Raw genomic sequence first — 23,533 nt, forward strand, 5'->3', positions numbered from 1 at the left:
CTCTATCAGTATTAATTCCCTGTTATACTCAAATGCAACATGAAATTTGTTACTGATTTCATAACTGTTCAGGTGAATTTACCAACCATTCCCAATTGTTCAAATGAATTTATTATCGATTCCGCAACTATTCAAGTGAGTCTACTATCGATTCCGTAACTGTTCAAGCGGATCTATCATTGATTCCGCAATTATTCAGGTGAATCTACTATCAATTCATAACTGTTCAAATGAATCTACCATCGATTCCGCAATTGTTCAGGTTTTGTTTCCTTTAAGAATTATAATTTTTTTGGGACAATTTGGGCTACTGTATCATGATTCATTATGTATTTATATTATTGGTAACAAGAAGGATTAAACGTAATTAGCTTTAGGTTGAATAGCAATAAGTCCAAAAGATATGCTATGGTTGACCTCCTTTAGACTTGATGAATGAGTTTCCAAATGGAGGAAGCTATTTCCCATGTCTATTCATGGGCGCAAGAGCACATATGTATGTAAATTGATTTTGTGCTATTGCTTGGAAAATAATCGATAGAATTCCTCCTTTGACCTTCAACCTTAATTTGATCTTGTTTTCAAACTTTTCGAAGTCTAAATCCCCAAAATACTTGAACACATTCTACACTTCGAGTTTACCCTACTTCTCAAATGCTTATCAAATTGTGCCAGGAGTTCTAGAGATTTTCGAAAATTTCATTCTTTAGTGGCAGCATTTATCGCAGCTGTTACCGGAAGTGAACATAATTCTTGTTATTACCATCCAGAAGGACAAAAGTGAAGGACATTGGCTTTCGAAGTTGTCGAAGAACTCAATTGGCATCCCTATTTTCACATATTATTTTTGAGCGCTATCGGTCTACCATTGATTACCGTACTTCAAATGCATTTATTATTATGGCTTTAGTTACCGCACTTCTTGCGACATCCTTCTGTTTACAAGGTAGTAATTTCTAAATTTCAGCTTTTTCTGTTTAGGAGAAAGATCCCATTATAACAAACTATATAAGTATAACAATGTTTTGACCTCCAAAAAATGTTGCAATTTGGTTCACAGATCAGAGACGTATTGTTCCTTATAAATTTGCGCAATTATCTCTATCAAAATGGATTCTATCTCATTAAAAAAAAAAAATTTGAAATTGGATGTCCTTAAGCTAATCATAGCAGCAAAATTTAAGAATCACCTAAATAAATAAATGCAAGAGAAGAAGCATTTACACTCGAGGAAGTTTTAAATTAAGAACTTATTTAGAAGTAGGCCCGTTCCCCTTTAATAATGGATAAGAAGTGCTGTAATTCTGGAAATGCAACCACAAAGAATTCCAATAAAGGATTTGATGTCAAGGAGAGAATATTAAATAAATCTTTTTTTTTTCACATCACAGTAGAAACATTGATAAAAGAAAGTGAATGAGAAGGCGGATTTGAAATTTCTGGCGGATTTTTAGGAAGATGCTAAGCTCTTTTTGGGCATATCTCTTATCAGTATGATGGGTCGAAGGTCATTCATATCAGCTTCCTAAAGTACTCATTGCTTACATCACCATCTTCTCAAAATGTCCAAAATACCACAAGCCACAAAATTGACACTCTCCCATCTGCTCAAAAAACAAAATACCGTATATCGAAATTAAGAAATTAGATTGATTAATTTTTTAACTTTTTTTTTACATGAATATGTATGATATTTTATGTTTCAAATCTTTAGTAATAGATAGAAAAAGTTCTATTTCGCAGATAATAGTTTACATTAAAGAGAACTAAAATCCAGTTGTCCATTTGTTCGAACTGCTTTTCAGGAATTAATTTCAAAGAAGTTGATTTGCTTCTCAAATGTGTACTATAAGTGGCTGTTTATAAGATATGTAAAAATCCACAATCCATAAATTATTATTTCTTCGTTACTTATTGGTTATTAAATGCCAGAATACCATCACTAACTGGCTAGGCTCGCTAGTATTGTTGTTGTATAGTTAATGGAACTTCTCAAGAAGATATAGAATATTGTATAATAGCATGAAAGTGGAAGTAATTTGAAATTTGAGTAAATAATTGGTTATTTTTAATATAACTTATAAAGCTAAGAAATGAAATTAAATGATTCATTCCATTTGTGATAGATAGCCACCTAAATTATAGTGGTACTACCCTGAATTCAACTGCTCTTTTAATCAAGCCAGTAGCGACGATTTTTGGAATCTAACTGAAAATGAAAACCATCGATTGGTAAAAGGCGTTAAGTTATTTCGCCCAAATTCAATTCATTCGTAATATATTAAATTGACGACTGTTTTGGAAGAGAGAGACTCTTTTTGGCTAAAACTTTCCAAAATTTCCCAACTATGAAAGGACGATAAATTTAGACTGAAATGATTACTTGTTATTGGAAAGTTTAAAAATTCAATTTCCTTGTTATTTTGTTTGTGAAATTTTATGAACCATAGGTAAAGTGAGTTAGGATGTTTACTGAGGCCATCTGTATTCATCAACTGCGAGACTCATTAATCGGGTAGATTAATAACTGCGCTCTCATAAACTCGTCATTTGACGCCGTCGACTAACATTATTTTGTATATCGGATTTGTTTGGAGGGAAGCAGCAACTAATAATATTTTAATTAGAATACTTTTAATCATTGAGTCTGACTGCTAGCAATCTGTGATAATTAAAAATATTAATTATTGAATTTCGAAATCAGTATCATTTTTTAACACCTCAACACTTCACATGAATTGAACAATATCACATTAGTTTTAATGGATGTTTCAGAAGGTGAAATATATTCTGCTTATAAATACATTTTGCGCCCTCTGTAACCACCTGGCCATTTTGTGGACTCGCATCACCAATGTCAATTAATTAGGATGAAATGAGGATTAGTACTTGACATTTATCCGTCTTTCGTCGACATTCCATGGAGGAAAAGAGATGAATGATTTGGATACATTTAATACAAATGCAAATAAAACCTGAAGGAAACCAATTTTGAATGGTTTCATTTTAGTCGTTTGGCCTTACAATTTGTGTTTGGAAGGTGAAAGCTGAAAGTTTTAAGGGAATTCTAATACTTAGTATCTATGACAAATTATCAAATTTGGCCTTTTAAATTTTACTAATCTGTTTAGGGTTCAAATCTAAATGGTCTGAAATTTCAAAACAAAAAAAATTGATGTTCAGCAATATTGTAATTGAATTAATTCAAATCATTCGGTTTGCTTACTTTCAAAGTAATCTGATTTAAAGCATCTCTGTATTTAAAAAAATATTTTGCATGAGTAACCTTCAACTCTCAGATCAAATATCAAATCCACTGATTTCTGCGAAAGTTTCTCGTCACCTTTTTAATCCCTAAGGAATAATCAGAGAATCGTTTGTTAGGCTGTTGTCATTGATCTTAGGAGGATGAATTGTTTGATGAATTGATTTTTCAACATCTTTCCTAGATGATCGGTTTGGTTTTCGTTTAAGTGGCCTGATGACTAGTCTTTTACATCTCAGCCTTCATGCACGTCAAATTGTAGTGACCAATTTGACAAGATAAATCTCTTAGCCAAAATGGCCACAGCAACAACATACCACTCATTCTCATAATCGACTCTTTCCTCTTCTCTTTTTATGACCCAGTAGTTTGAAAATATATAACTTGTTAGATAAGAAAGAGAAATTCCTTTAAAGCACGTTAAAACCACCTCAATTAGTATACAGATTTGAAATGTAAAATGTATTTTACGTCTTACCAGGATTAATTAGCACTGCAAAATGATGATAATTACATAAAGAAATGTATCGTTTCAGGTAAGATGAATACACTGACTTATTGCCTTATAAACGCAAATCGTTTTTATTGCAAAATAAAAGCTTTCATATTGCTACCTAATACGTCGGGTAAAAATATAGACTGAACATCCGGTTTTCCTGAATGCTTAGCTATAACAATTCTGAGCTCTTTCTTTGCAGAAAAGAGAAATCTCGAAAATGAAAAATGAAGAAACTGATAAATAAAAATTGTTTGTGAACGATAACCATTTATATTCCAATATTTGTATTTCAAAAATTATATTCAATGGATAACAAAAATTTTAATTGCCTTTTTCCTAGCTAGAAATTACGAGAGAAGAGAAAGAGAGAAAGAAAAAAGAAAAAAAAACTTAAAACTGGAATAAAATTCAATATATACATCAGAAAAAAAAGAAAGGCTGAGAAAAACTTTTTTTGAAGGATGTTGCATTTTATAAAATTATCCTTTAAAAGATTTGAAAATTTCACCAAAACTGGCAATGTAAACTTCATGTAATATGACAAATATTTCCCTTGGAGGTATTGAGAAGAAAACTTTGAGGACTTTTTCTCCTCCCACTGTTTCGTTATTTCTGATTAAGTGCAATCCAGTTGGCATATAATAAAAAGCAGTCAAAAGAACATTCCGGACATTTTCTGAATGTTTCTTTTTTATGTATGATAATAAATCATTTTAGAGTATGAACAGTTTTTCCTAACCAAAAAAAGAGAATTTCTTCAGTTTTGTTATGCTGAAACATTTCAAATTATGAACGAATCTTTTTTTTAGACATTCAGTCCTTGAAAACACCAGAAAAATACCGGGAATGTTCGCTGATGGAGCGATCTAATGAAGATAAGCAAAGATCCAGCAGCACACAACAACAGATCGTTCAAGTACCGCTGCATCAACCAGCTTATCTTCATTGCATAATACCGCATCTAAAGCAAAATATGGTCAGTAGACTAAGTATTTGTCCTATCTATTTACACATATAAGTTTCACAGAATATTATTCGACTTATTGTTGAATTATAAGACTTTCTTTTATTTCTGTCATATTTATTAATCTAATTAAGATTTCTGTCTAGCCTAAATTCCATCCATTCAGTTAATTAGTTATTGGTGGCGAAATTGTTCATTAAAACCTTTTTGAAATTGATATCAGTTTGAATATATTGAGCGAGAAAATTTGTAATATTCTTTTCTAGATTCAAATCAATTCCTTTCATCAATTCATTTCAGGTAGCCTGGACACGTTTGCGTGACGAAGCTTTATTGACTGCTGGTGAGTTATCATTCACCACTGATTCCAGGTTTCAAATATCGCTCAGACCATCTGAAGTTGATTGGGTGTTAATTATTAGGTAAATTTGATGATACCTTACTTTTAAATATAGTTTGTCAATCTAAAAGCAATTACATCATCTGATATTTGTAATTCATTTAGAGGCTGATATGTCCTTCAGGCGCATATTTATCACTTAAATTTATGAATTCTTATTTTAAATAGAATGATTGTAGCCTAGTAATAGTGATAATATAGTAACTAAGTACACTACAGTGAGCTATCCGACTCTCTCAAGTTTGATAACAATTACTTGAGATTTTTTACAAGCCTATTTGAAAACATTATGCTGTTTGGTATTTGTCCATCCGGCATAATCGCTATAAAAGTGAAGTAAAAATTTATTGTTTTTCTTCTTTTTTAATAAATATCTGCTTGTTTCCATCAATGTATTCACTGACTTAATATTTACAGTCGAGTAGAAAGATCAGATTCCGGTTGTTACCTATGTGAAGTAAATACCGAACCAAGAAGCACCGTTTATGCTGTATATTTAGATGTTATCGGTAAGTTTAACAAACCAAGAAAAGTTGATCACTGTGTCGGAAACAAGAAAGCAAGTAGTATTCGAAACATTTCCGATTACTGATAATGAAACCATAAGAGATGTGTTATCATCTTCATGGATACTTATATCTCTTATCTCCTTACACAACTTGAATGTCATGGATTGGCAGTGATAACTATACTTCAGAATTTTTCTTATCTGATTAGATCTTTCACTCCTAGATTCGATAAAATTTCTAATCCGAATTCTATTTCTTGAATTTTTCCACGTTAGTTGTACTGGTTGTATTTTTCAGAAACGCGGAATCTCAAAGCATCATCTTCACCAGCAAGTAATTAAGTTTGATTAATTGTGATTTGGTCAAGTTTTTGCTTAAAGAATTAATTAGACATGCAAGAATGTGTAATTTAATCTTTTTACATTTAGGGAAATGGATTTCGTTATTTGATACTGATCAACTAAGATTCTAGGAAAATCGAAAAATTATTGGCTCTTCTGTTTTCACTTCTGGAATTCATTTTAAAATTTAGACTCATTTAAATATTATACATATGAATCTCATTCATATCAGCTTTTATAGCACTTATTGTTACCATTTTTTGAGGTTCAACACACGTGTCCTTCAACTTACATAAGTCCTTAGGTAATTTCCGTCCTTGGGTTCTTTGGTATTTGCTCGGGCACCATAATTATTGTTGTTACTGTTTTCATTTGCATTTGCATGATACAAATTTAATTTTTATTGAACCAGAAGTGTTTCAATGTTGACACATTTGGGCGTCGTTGTACATTTGTAATATAAATATGTCAAAGAAATGTTTGACAATAATATCGAAAAAAAAAGTTCCCTTCGGTAAATTTTAAATTCTTGTATATAAGTAAAGGTGTTTTACATTTAAGACTAGAAACAATTCAGCACTAAGAACAATGTTATCCCACTAAATCAATAATAAAATTGTTCATATATCAATAATTGTATTACCGTGCCAATGGTTGTGTTATTTAAAAGCAAAGCATTTTAATTTGATGGATGGTCAGTACTTTTCATAAAATATGTTTCGTTTCAAAAATGAAAACATACCATTTCTTTAAAATTAAGAACGTAATTAATGACAACTTGGCCGTAGGACAAACATTACCGAAGTGTAATTAAATTCCTAAAAATGGAGTAAATATTTTATGAAGGCCAAAAAGAATTATTCCAATTCATCACAAATTTGTTTATGTTCGGTTAAATATTTGGATTGTATTTATTTCGAATCTTTAGAACGTACGACAAACTTGATGGCTAATATGATTGGCAGTGAAGTACTCCTGAATTGCACGATAACAATCGGTAATGAAGCAAATAGTGCAAGTGGTGAAGTGGAATGGTGGAGAGATGGGCAACCGATCGATTTTAAAAATACTAAAAGTTAGCGTTAAAAATCTGAATTTAATAACAGCAGAAGTTCAACGAAAATGGACTGCTAAGGTTTCACTAACGATTTTATACTCAATGGATGGATGATTGAAGGTGGTACTTGAGAACTCCCACATTATCATCAGTGCGTCAAGATGAGCATTTTCCAGAATATATATCAAAAGTAAAACGAGACAGTAGAACGATCGTTCACACATTACGGATTCTTAGGGCCTCAAGCGAAGATGATGGAAGTTATTCATGCAAAACGGGAGATGAACCGGAATCAACTCATATGCTACACGTCAATACAAGTAAGTTCTACTGTAGAAATGGTCTGTTCATATGACTCAGACATGGCTAAGATGAGATCGAATCAATTTGTTCTCTCGGTCATACCTTGCTAATTACTTCACCAGGAATACTATCAGCTAGAAATTACTATTACCTCATCGTTTACATTCCTCCCTCCCCCCTCTCCCCCCGCAAGTACGATCTGTCTATTTTATATAATTTCATTAAAATCACTCCTCCGTCGTTCGTTTATCGATTCCTGTTTTCGATGTATTTATTTTCTTCAGCCATTTTGGAGCAAACTAATTTGCATTGCAATCCGAAAGACCACTCATGTCTTGGAACAATGCAATTTGCAGTTAACCTAAATTCTTAATCAGATCTTATCGTAGTCATAAAAATAATTATCTCAAAGAATAAACTATTTTGTGAAAAAAATGAAGAAGTAGCTAATTTTAATAAACAATTTTCTTATGTTTGACATCAGTTTATTTTAAAAATTTCCAAAGGTCATCATGAATTTAATAATCTTCCATCAAAATTTTCTGTTAACGATGACCTTTGTTTGATTATGAGTGGTATAGTTTATGACACCAAAGTTTATAGCATTTACAATTTAGTCGTGTTCTAAAGTCTAAAAAAAAGGTAAGATATTTGGTGAAAGAAACCGTATAAGTCAAAAAGCAAATTTTAAAAGTTTTAAAAGCAATTCGTAAGAACAGAAAAATTCGAACTTATCATGTGATGTCATCTTAGGTACAAAATCTCAAAATTTTATTCTGAATTATAGAATTTTCACAGTTTTCTTTTCAGATCTGGCTCTATACAACGGCAGCCGAAGAATCCAGAGGATATCTTGGCCTTTATTGATATTACTTTTTCTCCTTGTTTCGTCTCATTTGGACTTCCCGAATGTGTCAACAACGCAACTTTTCAAATTATGAAAAGATAATTAATTTCAGTAATTACATTGCAGAAATGTTCTCAAACTGTATTTTACATAGTGTATGATGTGTGAACTGTCCATATGATATAATTAATGGTGCTTGTTGTGAAACAACTACAACTTAAATCCAATACCACGTAATACTTGTTACTCAAAAACTTCCTCATTTCTTGCCAGTTGAGAACACTTCTGAAATTCAATTCCCGTAATTGACAATTATTGTTGTTCATCAATCATATCAGCTATTATGGATGGGTAAAGATAACGGAAAAGAGGGAGAGAACAGTTCAATTTCTGCTAATAAAATGCTTTTTTAAAAGTCTTGTTGATGAGTTTGTATCAAATATTATTGTTTTGAACGTTGGTTTTACACGACCATATCGTTGTCTAACAGACGGAAAATGCATTCTTCTAAATCTCTTGTGGATTCCTGAGAATTTCCAAATTCAGGAATCCACAAGAGATTTAGAAGAATTTAAAACGCTTTGTTTTATGGCCAAATTCTTTCAAGTAAACGAACTCAATTACTTCCAATTCGTAACACTTTGTAAATTGAATGATCCGAGAGATTTGAAAGATCTATAAATTATCTTACTCTAATCTTAGTCAATAAAGTCCAAAATAAAAGAATTCTGGAATGGAAAAGATTTCTCAATCTTTAGAAGAAGCAAGCAATATCATTATCATTTTAAAATTTCATTTTGTTGAAGAAAATGAAAATAGAAGTATTTGAAATCTAAGATGAAATTAAGAGAGATTCATGAAAGAAATGGGGCACAGAGCAAATTTATTAGAATGTTATCAGTAAGAATGTTATCAGTCTGATGATCACAATTACAGTGATTTTCCACTTCACCATTATTACTTGCATGGCATAGATTATAATTATTGTTGTTATACGGAAAACGATCTATTGATGTTCCGAACAGACGAAGCACAATTTTGCTGGATATCCCGGGATATTGAAGAGTTATCAAAGAGTGAAAATGTTTTTCAACATCTGTTCTGTAATGATGATGCAAATAAATGGGTCATGAAACAGTTTCCATCCTCTGTCAACTACCGCATTCTCTCTTTCCTTCCTTTTTTATTTCTGATCCTACCAGGTGGTCTTTACGTCTATCTATTCGATTGTTCGCGTCCGCGCATGTCATCAGGAATGTTCCTTATCCTGAGATGGGTGCCAGTCCACTTGTCTACATGCATTGTTATTTATCCCTATAACTGAATTCCCTTCAAAATTCACAGTTTTCGCCCGAAGTTGTCATCATTAATATGCACAAATATTAAAAATACATCCAATCGAAACCCTTCAGCATCGCTCAGTCAAGCGCAAAAGGGCAGCGGCGATTTCCTGAATTTGTTTCACCTCTAAATGCGATGCGTCTTTTTTCCTGCTGCTTTTATCAAATTAATCCTTTTCCTGATGAATTTATTATGCTATCATAGTTCTAGAAATAGATCCCTTAAATAATTAAAAACATTTCCGGAATACCTCTTTAATGGAGCTTTCATACGCCAATAAAATAAGCTGTTTAAAAAAAAAAAGACCGTCGAATTTCAGTTTCAATAGGCGTAAATTTTCCACCTGAAAAAGATTTCCACTAGTAATAGATTTATGCTTGAAAACTTTTAATTTCAAGTAACAACTTGTATTGGCTATGTAATATATTCAGAAAAATTTCTTCTCTTTCTATGGAAGAAATGATTAAGGAAACAAAATGGAATCCCATTAAAGCAGCAGTATTTGAGTTATCAATGACCATTTGGAATCTTTTCACTTTGAATCTAGTCCAATGTTATGAGAATTTATATAGCTATGTTGAAGGATGATCCATTACATATCCTGTCAAATAATAAAATGGGGATATGGGATGAATTACAAATCGTCTCCGTTTTTAGTGCTGATAAATTTCTCGGAACTTGTCATCGGGAGGTGACTTGCGATGCGAGAAAAAATTGGGCGCTGATGCTTTCAGCTGATTATTCTTCCCTGCCTCCTCCAGTGGAATTCCGCCTTTATATTCTCTTCGACTTTCTCTGATCCTTCTACATTTTCCATCCATTTATTTTTCGACAGAATTGGAGCGACTAATATTTTTTATTTTTTTTCTTTTTCATAAAGGTTGAAGAAAAGAGTGAGAAAAGTTTGTTGTTGGAGGCATTCATTTAAACTTATAATCTCTACAACTTCAATTATCACTATAATTACTGTCAACAATATCTACCACTTTCATTTCCACCAACCACAATTAACATCCCCGGCATTGTTATATTATTCTGATTTCACTCGCCATTGTCCGCTTTTTCTTGTCCTCATTCCGTCCACTTTCCTAATCGTCTCTTAACTCTTCATAAGTTGTTATTTTTTGTCTCGCATATATTGAACTGAAATATTTTTCAGACATCATTTCCAGAAAAAAAGTTTGAAAAGAAAAATGCTGCCAACTTATGGTACGGTAGTATCATTAATATTAATCACGCCGACGCTAATCACAGCAATCGATTACGAGGACAATGATCTAGCTAAAGGTAGTCCTTTAGACAATAACTTCGAGAATGCCTATCAACTGCATAATTCTTCATGATATTATGAAAGTTCATCACAGTGTAGGACCTAATTGTAGTGTCTATTACTATGTCTACAGTAGTAGTAATATGATATAAATAGTGCTACATTGCCCATTACCGGATAAATTAATTATTAGATGATATCACAATACCTGTGTAATACTTGTTACCTATTCAATAATCTCGTCTGCTTTCCGATGGAAATGTCTGATAAGTTGATTATGGAATCAGTTCTTTCATATTATGTTTATTCATATTGTACTTCAGTATGTCGACCTTTGGATCGTCAACTGGATTTGTTGTTCATTCTGGATGGTTCTGGCAGCGTTAGTGGAAACACTTTTGCAACACAAATGGCTATGCTTAATAAGTCGGTTACGAAAACTGTGTGATATTTTAAAAAGAGTAGAAGTTCCTGATATTTATTTCACACAAACTTTTGCAGAAGTAATTTTTCTTTACTGAGCCAAAGCTTCAGTACTGGGATAGTTAAGGTTGCTCATCAGGCTCAGTACAATTTCACTCTTTTAGAAAATACATTGCAGGATAGTCGATATGATCGAAATTGGCCCGAAAAATACACAAATTGCTGTAATGCAGTATTCATCCTACACACGAGTCGAATTTAATTTTAGTGCCAATCCAGTTGGTTGCTGTTTCAAAGTTTCAAAAACTTCGATGTCAGTTCAAAATATAAAGTGCAGTGGGTTTTAGGAAATTCCGAAACACCGAAATAATGCAAACCCTACTGAACCAATCAGGATCCTCAAAATTCCTAATTTCATTTCTCGAGATTTTTTCAAGTTATTCTCAGCAAAACAAAGACTTAATAGCCGAAGCGAAGGAACGTTGGAGATGAAACCATACTTTTATGGTATTATGATTAAAAATAGACGAAATTACAACCAATTGTCAAATGAAATGGACTTTTATATTTTGTATAGGTAGATATATGTACGAGAAAGATCGGAAATGATTTCATTATGAAATTGTCTCTTGAGAAATGTATATATTCATCAGGATATTGAACAAAAGTCATTGAAATGTACACTGCTCATAGAAAATGGAAATTGTTTAAGAAAAGCAAGAAAAATCGATTTAGAGTATGAAAAGTGAAAGTTATTCATTTCCGAAGCAATGTTTGTTAACTGTTCACTGTCCACCATTATGGAGGTACTTTAGATCAAATTATCTTCCTTAGTTAATGGACCGTTCCTTCTTTCATCGCTTATTCATATCTCGTATTCATATCTCTTATTCATATCTTATTCATATCTAACAACTTCAATTAAGACTGCAGCTCTCCGGGTCATTCACCCCTGATGGAAAATTATATTAACCCCACACATCCCAGATCCAGATAGAAAGTTGAGCTAAAAAGTTTGACTTCAAATCTAAATATCTTTTTCTAAAGAACCATCAGTCTGGTTCGAACACTTTTTGAAAATTTCCAGTGGTGGTTGATGTATAACAAAAAATTTCCTCTTGGGAGATAATGTTGAAATTATCCAGATTTACGTTTAGATTCGAAATTAATATTTAAACTTGAAATGGAAAACTTCTCATATTTCTATTTCGAAACAAGTGTATTCATCCAGTTGTGAAAACTTTTGGAAGCTGCTGTGGAGAGAATTTGTGACACTTGAATCTTAAGGATGTTTATAGAATCACCTCAAAAAATGAAAAATTTTCTAGAACAAGGAATCACTTCGCGCCTCACTCCAGAAAATTCGGCATATCTCGGGAACAACGAAAACTGGTAAAGCATTGGACAAAGCTCTGCATGTTTTCCGTCATGATTCCAGTTTTGGAGCGCGATTGAATCAGGATGATGTGGCGCAGGTTTCCAAATGATAATATATATTTTTTTAATCAACTTCATCTGTTTCTTTTCTATCAGCAGTTAATTCTAAAATTTCAATTTCTAAATCAAATGTAGGAACTCTTTACACTCCGAAACATTCCTCATATATTTTTGATGAACTAATATTTCATTAAAATTTTTCCAATTATTACTTTAAAAAAATGTTTAAAAATTGCAGCAATCCGTAATAATGCTTATAGATTTAATTTCTTGACAAATTCATCATTGACTTTCTATTATGAAATGAAGGATTTTTTGATGAAACTGTCATCAGGTAGCTGTGGTTGTCACCGATGGTCATTCACATGATGATCCGATACCAGCTGCAGTGCGACTTCGTCAAGCTGGTAAATAACAGTAATCTATCCAAAAGATTTTAATATTTAATAGAAGATTTTTCTTTGAAGAGAATTTTAAGCCTCAAGTGAAATTTATATTTCCAAATATAATTCTTAAATTTTATTTATCCTGTGATTTTTACACAGGTGTCCAAATACTTACTCTTGGTATTGGTGCGCACATTAATATGGGTGAGCTGATGGAAATCACCGGCGATGAAAATCTTGCCTTCCAAAATCTGACTTCTCAAGCTTCATTAGATCAATTTGTGTATCAGTTCAAAAAGATTGCTGTTGGTGAACACTGTGATTTTTCCAGAGGCTGGTGACAATTTTACATGTTTCTATTTCTTTTTTTTAAGGAAATTATCAAACAGAAAATTCCTTTCATATGATTTTAAAATTGGCAGAAGTTTGACTAAATTCATATTTTTCTAAGAATGAATATTAATTCAATCTCCAATTTAGGATACTAAAGATCCCAAAAACTTTATGGTGCATTATCAAAATAAAGCAAAAGGTCCAATGTTAACTACAAATACCGTCATGGAAAAATTATATTTCAGGTCCACTCGGAGCTGAAATAAATTGTCACAGTGATTCTGTCGAGATTATTGTTTCGACAGTGAATCCATTCTATGGACATCTTTACGTACCTGGTCAGTTTCACCATTCGGAGTGTGCCGGGATCGCACGGAACTCATCTTCCAAAGAGATCCGTCTTTCATTAGATCTTACCTCTTGCAACATCCAGAAACAGATGAAGGTAAAATAATTTTAAATGGTTTGTATTTGAATTTTTTTACTCGTTAAGCGTTTAAGTGCATCTTGTCTCACATCTTTAAATTGCAGGTAACTGGAACATTTGCCTTAGTATTTTCTGCGATCAAAGATCATGATCATCCATATGAGTTAGCAATAGCATTACGAAATACTACGTTGTATTATCACTTGAGTGAAAGTAGAATGTTTACTGATAGACACAGAAATACGATGATTGTTACTTTGATTCATTCTGATACTTTCATTGAGAAATTTCAGCAAAATCTTATGGGTACATTATTCGAAACAAGTGTCGTACTGAAATTCCATCCATTATATAATACAAAAGCAGATAAGGTTTTCAAGGTGCAATGTTTTTATCCTGAAAAAGCACCAAAATTACCGAGAAAATATGTGGACAATCAAGTGGCTATTAGTGATAAGTAATATAATATAATATAATGTTCTCTTGTAATAATGCTTAAACGTTCTTTTCGAGGCATTTTTTTAAAGCCTACTTCTAATATTATCCCTTTGTTCCGTAAGTTCGTTCTTTCTTTGCATTTAAAATGGATCTACAGGAATGAATATCAAATGCCTTGTTCTTACAAGATGGTATCGAATTCAAAATCAAATGATAAGTGTAAATTAGAAGATGTCCGTGTCGGTGATCAGATCATTCATTCATGGGAATGCGATAAAGGTATGAGTGGCATGATTACATTTCTAAGTGACAAATGAAAATTTAAAAAAAATGACATTGCCCAATATAGCTAACAAAATCATTTTGCAATACATCACTTTATGCGTGAACTTCAACTATGTATTTTTTTTCATCAAAATTAAGGTCAAAACTAGATTTATGAAGTGTTAGAAAACGACGAGTGTTTAAGGAAATTGCGAGAGGCAGGTCAGACTCAAAGTGACGAATCAAACATTTCAAATTTCCCTAAAAAAGCGCTATTTAAAAATAACTTTAAAGAGCGCAAAAGTACTGCGAAACAATCGCAACAACCGCATTCCTTCTTCAGTTCTAAGGAATTAATTCTCTTTTTTATTTGGAAATTATAATTGGTTAAACTGAATTTTGAACTCAGTCAGACTAGGCACCGGTTCACTTTGATTTAGTTCAGTGCAAAGCATTCTACAACTATCTGTAGAGTTGGAAAGGAAGGTATTGCAAGGCATTCCAGATAATTCTCTATGCTAATCATCAATTCAACTACCAGAACCCTTCTCGATGTGCCACCTTGCAGATTCCTTCGATACATATCAGTCGATGCTTGTTCACAGTTGTGTTATCATTGACCTGAGCAGTGGAGTTAACAGTACTGTCATTGATTCGTCCGGGTAAATTTACTTCATCAAACATTTTATCATAAATTTATACAATTCAGAGATAATAAAGTAATTTCGTAAAATTTCATAGATGTGCACTTGATAGTTCGGTGATCAATTTACCAGAATATTTGGATCCGTTGTCAGCATTTGCTATAGGCAAAGCAGTCAAATTTCCCGATGGTTCAATGATCAAAATGCAATGCCATCTACGATTTTGTGATCGTTTATTGGGTGAATGTGATACCATTTTGGTATGCGTATTTCACGCTATATTTTTCTCTTAATAATGCTTGTTGACAAACATTTCTGTATTATTGGTGAAAAGGCGGAAAGGGATGAAATCTGTGCTGTTGTCGTTTCGCTTTGTTTTCTGATAACCGCAGAATTTTATTGTATTCAGTTTCGGTTGGAATTACAATCAGTGCTTTAGTGCTTTCGTCCCTAAACTTCTTAGAGACTAAAAATTGACAAATGAAACTTCTAGCCTCCTCGATGTCGCAGAAGTCGTCGAGAAGCAAAGAAAAGTGGTGAAAATACCGAATCTATAAATGCACCTTTGAAAGTAAGATATGCTAAATTTAGAAGTTTCCCAACCGCATATTTGTTTAAAATTTTCCAAAATGTATCTTTCTATGAAATACCTCTTAAATTCCATTTTTTTATTTGTCAAAATTTAGGAAATGAACCGATCCTGGGATTTCACAGGTTCCATTGACAGCGATGATGAATATGAAGAAGAAATTGCGGAAGCGATGACCTTTACAATAGCACCGATGACAACAACAACAACGACGACTACATTGACATCAATACCACTGCTAACTTTTCATCCATCACGGCAAGAGAAATGTTTGTGCCTTTCTTTAATATTTTAATACTAAAACATAAAAGTTTAATTAAAGGTATCAACTTTTTTTTGCTGTAATTTGGAATTTCTTTGTTTGATATTTGATCTGTCATCCAAATTTTCTCAGTCGATAAAAATTTTAAGCATTTAGCAATGCCATCACGTCGACGTTTATCCATCGTTGGACGTGTAACTACAGCAGGAGGTCATTCGGTTGGATCATTACCGCTTTTGTTAGCATCTAACACTCATGATATAGCATCTTATTCTTTCGAGAAACTGATCAGTAATGAAGAAACACCATTTGCTGTTCCATCATCACCAATTAATCGGTTCATTTTTACTTTTTTTTTTTTCTTATCATTAAATGCAGCTTGGCAAAACGGATTTGCACTGTCCTACCTGGTATTCAATGTTTTATAATAGTTATATGATTTGTAACATAAACGCTTAAGATAATAAACCGAACACTAAAAGTGCATAATGGTCATTTTACAAGTAGAAACTAAACCATTTCTATCTGTTTCAGCCACTCTCCGAACGGTGGTCATCCACGCATTATCGATTTTCCAGCAGGCGGTATGGATATAAAAATTAACACACAAAATGTAACAATTGTAAGCGATGATCATTTGAAACAACAATATCAAAAAGTAACTTTAGGCATTTTAAATTTTTACAAACTTATCTTTAGCGAAAATTTCACAATTTTACATAAACGGCTTAAAGGGTCAGCTGAGGTAGCTAGTTTCGACTGGAACCGTATCAGTAACAGGTATCAGTTCTTCAGATATATCTTAAGAAAGACTTGAATATAGTTGGAGACACGAGAAAACAGAAGGAATTGTAAGGTATATAATGCGAATAGAGATATTGAAGAAGAGATATTTATTTTTTCTCGTTGTCTTGTGGAATGAAATTAATTATTAAATTAAGCAGCGAGGAATAATTCATGTGACAGTTTCAAAAGAAGACAAAATAATGCGACAGGTTTCAGGAACTGAAGGAACGACAACAAAAAATAAAGTCATTAACGAAAAATGTCTCAAAAACACCACTAACAATCATATCTTCGGTTGTATTCGATAAAACTACTGCATCTGCGATTATATTCAATAAAATTATTAACGGCGCAGAACGAACACCGCACCAACCGAGTCACAACATATCTAAAACAGGAGATACTGAATTATCAGCGCTAGAAGCAAGGAATAAAAATATTTTCATTAATAATTCATTCCAGGAAATCGAGAAACAAACGACCAATAGGGCACGCTTTGAGTCAGAGGTGCTTCTTTTCGATATTCTGAAATTCAGGAAAAGTTCCCACTATCTGAACCTTAAATCAACTCTCTTCCTTGTACTTCTCGTTTGCTTACATCCGAAATAATTTCCGAATGTTTGTGGATTCTAAATTATCATGAGTTTTGAAAAAACAGCGCAGCAACTACAAAATACTCTTACAAGGAAATTTGGTTTCATATTTCATTTAAATTGGAAGTGATTGTGAAAATTCAGAAATCGGTGGAAGAAATAGTGGAAGAAATGAAAGCAGTCGTACAACTTGAACAAAGGATACAAAAAACACTTCGATCTGATGCAATCATAATTGAATCACAGGTCTCTCTCATCCTTTCGGTTTTTCATGCGTTTGGTATTTTTCTGCTTTTCAAATACAAAACTTTGAAAATTTCGAAAAGCGAATGATTTATAATTTTTGAAAAATATGGATTTTTTTTGGCTAATTAGCACACCTGAACATATTTGAAATTTCAGGTTATAAATGTCCGTGATTTGGAGGTAATGAGTGATCCAAATTTAAAAGAAAAGTGGTGCAAGAGATAAAGTGATCTAAATTAGGAAAGGTCACCAAGGATTATGCAAAACACACCTAAGCCTGATATATTCCGATTACTTTAAGCGTTACGAAGTTTGTCGAGATTCCGAATGGACAATCTAAATTCTCAAAACTCTCTTTTCTGCTTTTCTGTCCTGTGGTATTTTCCTCCATTAGAAAAAATACAAGAAAATGGGGAAAAATTGAATGAGACGGAAAAACACGAATACTTCAATCCCAAATTCAAAAAAACGATTTTTAATGAGACCGGTTATTTTGCAAAACTTTTAATTGCGAATGTTCCAGACATCTTTATTTATCTTCTTGGCAGGGCAATATAAAGGATAGTGTTATGAGTCGAACTCGGACCTAAGAATTTCCATAATTTGATGCTCACTTTAGTTATAATTACGAACTATTTTATATCTTTCCTGTGAGGAACTTAATTTACTCCGTTATAAATTCGACTCCATTATTTAAAGAATAGAAATAATCACACCGCCAAAGCATTACCGACTTTCTTTTGTTATATTTTCTGCTTCGCATGCAGGAATGTAAATTATGACCCATGTTGTCATACTGTATATACGATGCCAACCCTCATATGATCTAGAAAAATTTTTTTTGATCCCATTTTTTGCATCTGTGGTCAGAAACTTTCAAATAAAAATAAATTTTTGTCCAAATAAACTGCGTCGAAATTATCCCAAAAGCAACGCCAGTGTTAAGTGAAAATAGAAAAATTGGAAATGCATAGCATAATACCGCCGAACAAATGGCACAAAATTTAATTTCGAGTAGATTACAAACATATATCAGAAGCATAAGAAGCACATACAATTGTAGATTGACAGTATGCAATTGCACAATACAAGCATATATGAATAAATAGAAAAATATGAAACTTATAAAATTTCATGTGAACTGTGATGGTATCACAACGCTTTAATAAAACAGTATTCAGCAAAGGTATTCAAATGAAGTGAAATTTTCCTAAAAAACGGAAAATCCAATTTATGAAGCATTTCAATAAAAACAAATACCTACTATCAGAGCAGATTTTCTTTCCATTGTTTCTGCAAAGCAACGAGTTTTGGAAAAGTTTGTTAACTAAACATCAAGAGTTTTTTTCTCTCACAATTTATGTCAAGTTCTAAATTATGCGGACACGCATAACATGCATGTAACATAAATTCCGCTTAAAATAAATAAATTATAACGAGGCAAGCGAGCATTTAGAAGCACTGCATATAACGTTATATAAAAATATAAATTGGTAAATTAAAAAAGTCAACAACAGAGTCCCAGTGGGAAATTATTGAAAAAATAATGCTCTCCGAATAGATTTATTAAATACCTATGAAATTTTAAGTAATCTGAGAAATGAACATTCATCTACTTATTTTCCTTCTTTAACAGTCAGCTCCAGACGTGGTTCATCAAAAAAGCTGCGATTTGGAAACACAGACCCCGCACTCTTCAAGCTTACGTTACGTCAAAGCCTCTATAAAGTCATTTCTTGATACTTGTTCTTTTCATGCATCAAGATCTCGAGAACTCATTGACAGCTAAACCTTGCATTCACTTTCCCCTATATTTTTATTAGCTATAGAGGTTTTAAATAAAAATAAATAAGTAGAAAATGACAAAAAAAAAAATGTTTGTAGCCAACAAGCAATAAAATAAATATATTAACAGAAAGATCAGTTTTTATAACTCACAAAATAACACAGGATTTAAGAAAAGAAACATTTTCTGGGAGCAATGACGCCACAAAAACTTACACTTACACGTTTCGTATTGGATAAAGCATAATTTATACTCATAGAAAGTCGAAATAAAAGGAAAAAACTCCCTTATTTCTAAGAACGTTCCCTTAATTTTAAGGACTTCCTCAATTCTCGTACAAGTACTTAGCAGCCTCAATCATTAAGTAAATTAAATAGGATGACTTCATGACTGGCATTATGAATTTTCAGAGCGGTAGGATAGAACAAGATAACTACGAGGAACGACCTAGCAGTCTAACTGGTTATGATAGCTTGTATTTCCTGATGGCGGGAACCTAGGGAATATGCGGAGTAAGGATATGCAGCGAGAACTAAAGATTCAGTCGATATTTTCCAGTGTCATCCCACAATTTAAGAAAACCGGAAAACTTAGAAAAATTGACCGAAATTTGAGAATTTTTTTCGGACGGTAGTCAAGAAAAGTTCAGTTAATCTAATTCAGCTAAAATAACTTGCCTTAACATAAAGCACGATTTAGGTGTTAACATATCACATACAAATCTCGAAACAAATACTTTAATTGGCTCCTTCCAAATGATTCATAGCAAAGCAACGTCTGAAGACCATATCTAAACTGATAAGAAAAATTTTTGAATCCCTAACAAAAAATGAAATGTGGAAACAAAAGCCAACCTAGAAAATGATAGTAATATGACACAATGCTAAGCAAGTGCAACATTTTTCTGATTTAAAAGAAATTTTGGAAAAGACAGACAACACAATGTTCAGAATAACCTGTTCGCCATTCAGCTACAACATTTCCTTTTTTCATGTCGTCTCAGACTAGAGCCACCCAATCGCACACCACCGCCACTATCAGCAATGTTTGGTTGAGGAGCTCGAAGCTTTGCTTCTAGCACTAACCGTGTTATGCAGTTGAACATCTGTAAGACCATACCAAACTAATTCAAAACCTTGATCTCTGTTCCTTTCCCAAGAACTGAAGTTAACACAATAGTAAAACAAAAAAATAAATAAGTAAATAAATAAACAAACAAATAAAATAAAAAGATAAAGGAAACAAAATCTCACCGGAAAAAAAGGAAAAACTAATAATAATCTTACTTGTATTTGCTCGAATGAAACTGCTTCTTAGTCTGGTTCTGTCTTTCTGATTGAGCATGTCTATTTTATAAACTAATCTTAATATTTTAAACTAAATAATTGATCGCATTACTCTAGACTTTCTAAGGGGTAACTTATATAATTATGATGGGAAACACCTCGAGGTAATAAGACAAATGCCACCTCTTCAACATTGATATTTTCTTTAGCGGAGGTTTCGAAGAATGGAATTTTCATTGTTTCTGCAAAACGACGAGCGTCAACTTCTAATACCACTCGCCGTTCTGGATCATCAGCTTTGTTACCAACTGAAGGTGTGTAAGACAATAAAGTAAGGATCATAAGTCTTAACTGAAAATTCAAGAAATTTTCTAAATTTGAATTTCTGAAATTCCTCTATTTCATTTCGGAAGTGATAGTTTCTACCTTACCGAGAACTTTCTGAACATTTTCACAATTTGTGTCGATTTCATGTAGCCATCTTTTCACGTTACTGAATGAATCACCACTTGTCACTTCATACACAACAATTACACCATGCGTTCCGCGATAGTAACTGCAAATGCTGATTTCGGTTTCTATTTCTTTATTTATAAGGTCTCTTGCAAGTACTAATATGATAAGAAATGCATGACAGCTGCTTCGGCTGAACCACCGCAAAATTACATAAAGTATCACACTCAGTACATGACCGTCAAGAAATAATTTCAAATCAAAAATTACGTACTTGAATCAGATTTGAAAAAATCCTTGAGATAGAAGAAAAGAAAAGAAACATACGTAGAAGTGATGGTGCGAAATCTTTCCTGACCAGCTGTATCCCAAATTTGTAATTTCACTCGTTGCCCATTGATCGTAACCGTTCGAATTTTAAAATCAACACCGATAGTTGTAATATAATTCGCTATAAAACGTTGAAATTTGAAAACAACCCAATCACTTTTTCCTTCATTTTTTTAAAATTTCAAACATAATTTTGAATCCAAAAGTTAGATTCCAATTCAGAAATCAAATGATTGATTTGTTGGAAAACAATGCCAAACAGGTATACTAAGTGAAGAAAAAGTAACTGAACTCCTGATAAATTTTTCATAGACGAAAACTCCCAATCCTTTACCACTCTTTAACTAAGCAGAGACTTTTTTGCAATCATTTTATAAAAACTTACGGGAGAATGTGTTGTCTGCAAATCGAAGCAATAAACTACTTTTCCCAACTCCTGCAACAAGAATTTTAAATCGCTTGGTATGAATGACTTCTCAAAATAATTTATTGGACCGTATAATGAATCCGTTTTGGGGAAAGTTTCACGCACTACTTTACTGTTTTCCTCTAAAGAAACCATAAAATAGTTCTGTTCCGAACACGCATGGAAAGGTGCTAATCGACCCTTTCAGCACACAAATGTTAAAAGCTCACCGCTGTCACCAATGATAAGCAATTTGAAGAGATGATCGTAATCACGCGGACCAGGAGCTACACTCATTGAAATGCTTTCTTCTCTTTTTCCTATGCTATAGCGCTTCTCCCCTGAAAATAAATTCCCGTCCGAGAGATCTGAATACATCACACAACTGAAATATATCACTGGCACCCATAAGGAAGGGATGAACAACCAGCTCATTTCAAGTTGAACTTCACATGACTTAATTCTCCAAGGTTTGAGTAAGTATCCGAAAGAATTTTACCCGTCTAGACAGCCTGAACAAAGCTCAACAGACGACACTAAGCAAGCAAATTTTTCCGCATCACAAGGAAATAACGCAGCGACGAAATGAAGCTCGTCCATCCCAACAATTCTTCCATAATTGAAATCCCCAATTAAATCTTGGATAATATAGCCATATTCATAGCTTAAATTATCAGTGAATTTAAAGTACTAATTGTATCATATGATCTCCTTGAAGATTGGACATTTACGTTCCGTTTTTATACTAGCAAACATGGGATAAATATATAAACTCAATGAGGATTTAAAATACAAGTGAAATCTGTACTTCCATTTGTACAAATCCGAAATGTTTTGTACTTAAGTATATTAACGATATCGCAAAGGATCGAGCTCGAAATAAGTGAATTTTGAGGAAGAATAAAGAATTAAAAATACTGAAAAATAAAAAATTGAAGCATGAAATCTGGCGTCTTTTTGATAAACGAAAAACCTCAAGAAACATTTAAAACAAATTAAAACCAATAGTTTAAACAGAATTAAGTCATGACATTTCATTATATGTTAATCCCAATGCACATTTTTCACATACATTTTTGTGGTGGCAGTAGCAGAAAGACTGAAGGAGGTCCAGGTCAAGGTCGATATCCACGGTTTAAGATTTAATTATAATGGATAATTGCAGTTTTAATAAACAAGAGATCTCTGCAACGATCTCTGACCTTTCGGTTTGAGTCACACATATAACTTCCCCGTCTCAGAGTGTTTTCCGAAATACACATCTAGATCCCTAAATTTAGTGACTTGTCTCCTTTCACTTTCATCTCTTAACTTTTCACTTTGAACTTCCTTATTTTCACCATAACCAAGTTGTCACTGGACAGGTTAGACATGAATGTCTTCGCTGATGGTAATTGCAACAGCAAGAGATATTTCGCAAAGAAAGCAAGAAGTAACCATGAGAAGCGTCCATGCAATGAATATCAGAACTTTGAGATGGCGGCAGTTGCACTCTGACAACTGGCCGTCACTGTGGGCCGTGCTTTTATTTGGGGAAGGATTGGTGATCTTGCCGCAATAGTGTGGGTTGGATTTGTTGGGTTGGTGTTTGTCTTTTAGAAGTGTTCGAAATTCCTTATCTGTCGAGTAATGTATTCCCTTACTTCCA

General features: G+C 32.8%; 5 protein-coding genes across 5 annotated transcripts; 3 read left to right on the forward strand and 2 right to left on the reverse strand.

The window, feature by feature from the left end:
- Positions 1-4,620: 4,620 nt before the first annotated feature.
- Positions 4,621-5,978, forward strand: LOAG_01437 (hypothetical protein; the record flags this gene model as incomplete). Its single annotated transcript, XM_003136976.1, has 4 exons — positions 4,621-4,740; positions 5,029-5,150; positions 5,546-5,637; positions 5,935-5,978. The coding sequence occupies 4 exons, from the start codon at positions 4,621-4,623 to the stop codon at positions 5,976-5,978; spliced, it is 378 nt and encodes a 125-aa protein (XP_003137024.1).
- Positions 5,979-6,923: 945 nt separating this feature from the next.
- Positions 6,924-8,279, forward strand: LOAG_01438 (hypothetical protein; the record flags this gene model as incomplete). The annotated part of the gene is made up of 3 exons (XM_003136977.1): positions 6,924-7,053; positions 7,212-7,355; positions 8,149-8,279. The coding sequence occupies 3 exons, from the start codon at positions 6,924-6,926 to the stop codon at positions 8,277-8,279; spliced, it is 405 nt and encodes a 134-aa protein (XP_003137025.1).
- A 760-nt stretch (positions 8,280-9,039) lies between these two features.
- LOAG_01439 (hypothetical protein) lies at positions 9,040-10,347 on the reverse strand (the record flags this gene model as incomplete). The annotated part of the gene is made up of 2 exons (XM_003136978.1): positions 9,040-9,286; positions 10,205-10,347. 2 exons carry the CDS (start codon positions 10,345-10,347, stop codon positions 9,040-9,042), a joined length of 390 nt encoding a protein of 129 aa, XP_003137026.1.
- Positions 10,348-10,719: 372 nt separating this feature from the next.
- Positions 10,720-17,849, forward strand: LOAG_01440 (hypothetical protein; the record flags this gene model as incomplete). The annotated part of the gene is made up of 18 exons (XM_003136979.1): positions 10,720-10,813; positions 11,120-11,222; positions 11,398-11,497; positions 12,548-12,694; positions 12,991-13,063; positions 13,202-13,351; positions 13,621-13,820; positions 14,096-14,259; positions 14,398-14,519; positions 15,073-15,166; positions 15,246-15,408; positions 15,642-15,719; positions 15,835-16,006; positions 16,156-16,336; positions 16,534-16,657; positions 17,002-17,292; positions 17,523-17,624; positions 17,781-17,849. 18 exons carry the CDS (start codon positions 10,720-10,722, stop codon positions 17,847-17,849), a joined length of 2,427 nt encoding a protein of 808 aa, XP_003137027.1.
- Positions 17,850-20,013: 2,164 nt separating this feature from the next.
- LOAG_01441 (small GTP binding protein) lies at positions 20,014-22,264 on the reverse strand (the record flags this gene model as incomplete). The annotated part of the gene is made up of 7 exons (XM_020445749.1): positions 20,014-20,200; positions 20,367-20,515; positions 20,880-21,004; positions 21,128-21,252; positions 21,477-21,600; positions 21,865-21,915; positions 22,116-22,264. Coding segments are annotated over 6 exons (712 nt in total), but the record flags the coding sequence as incomplete, so codon positions are not given.
- Positions 22,265-23,533: the final 1,269 nt, after the last annotated feature.

Source organism: Loa loa (genome assembly GCF_000183805.2).
Source record: "Loa loa unplaced genomic scaffold supercont3.23, whole genome shotgun sequence".
NCBI classification, from domain to species: Eukaryota; Metazoa; Nematoda; class Chromadorea; order Rhabditida; family Onchocercidae; genus Loa; species Loa loa.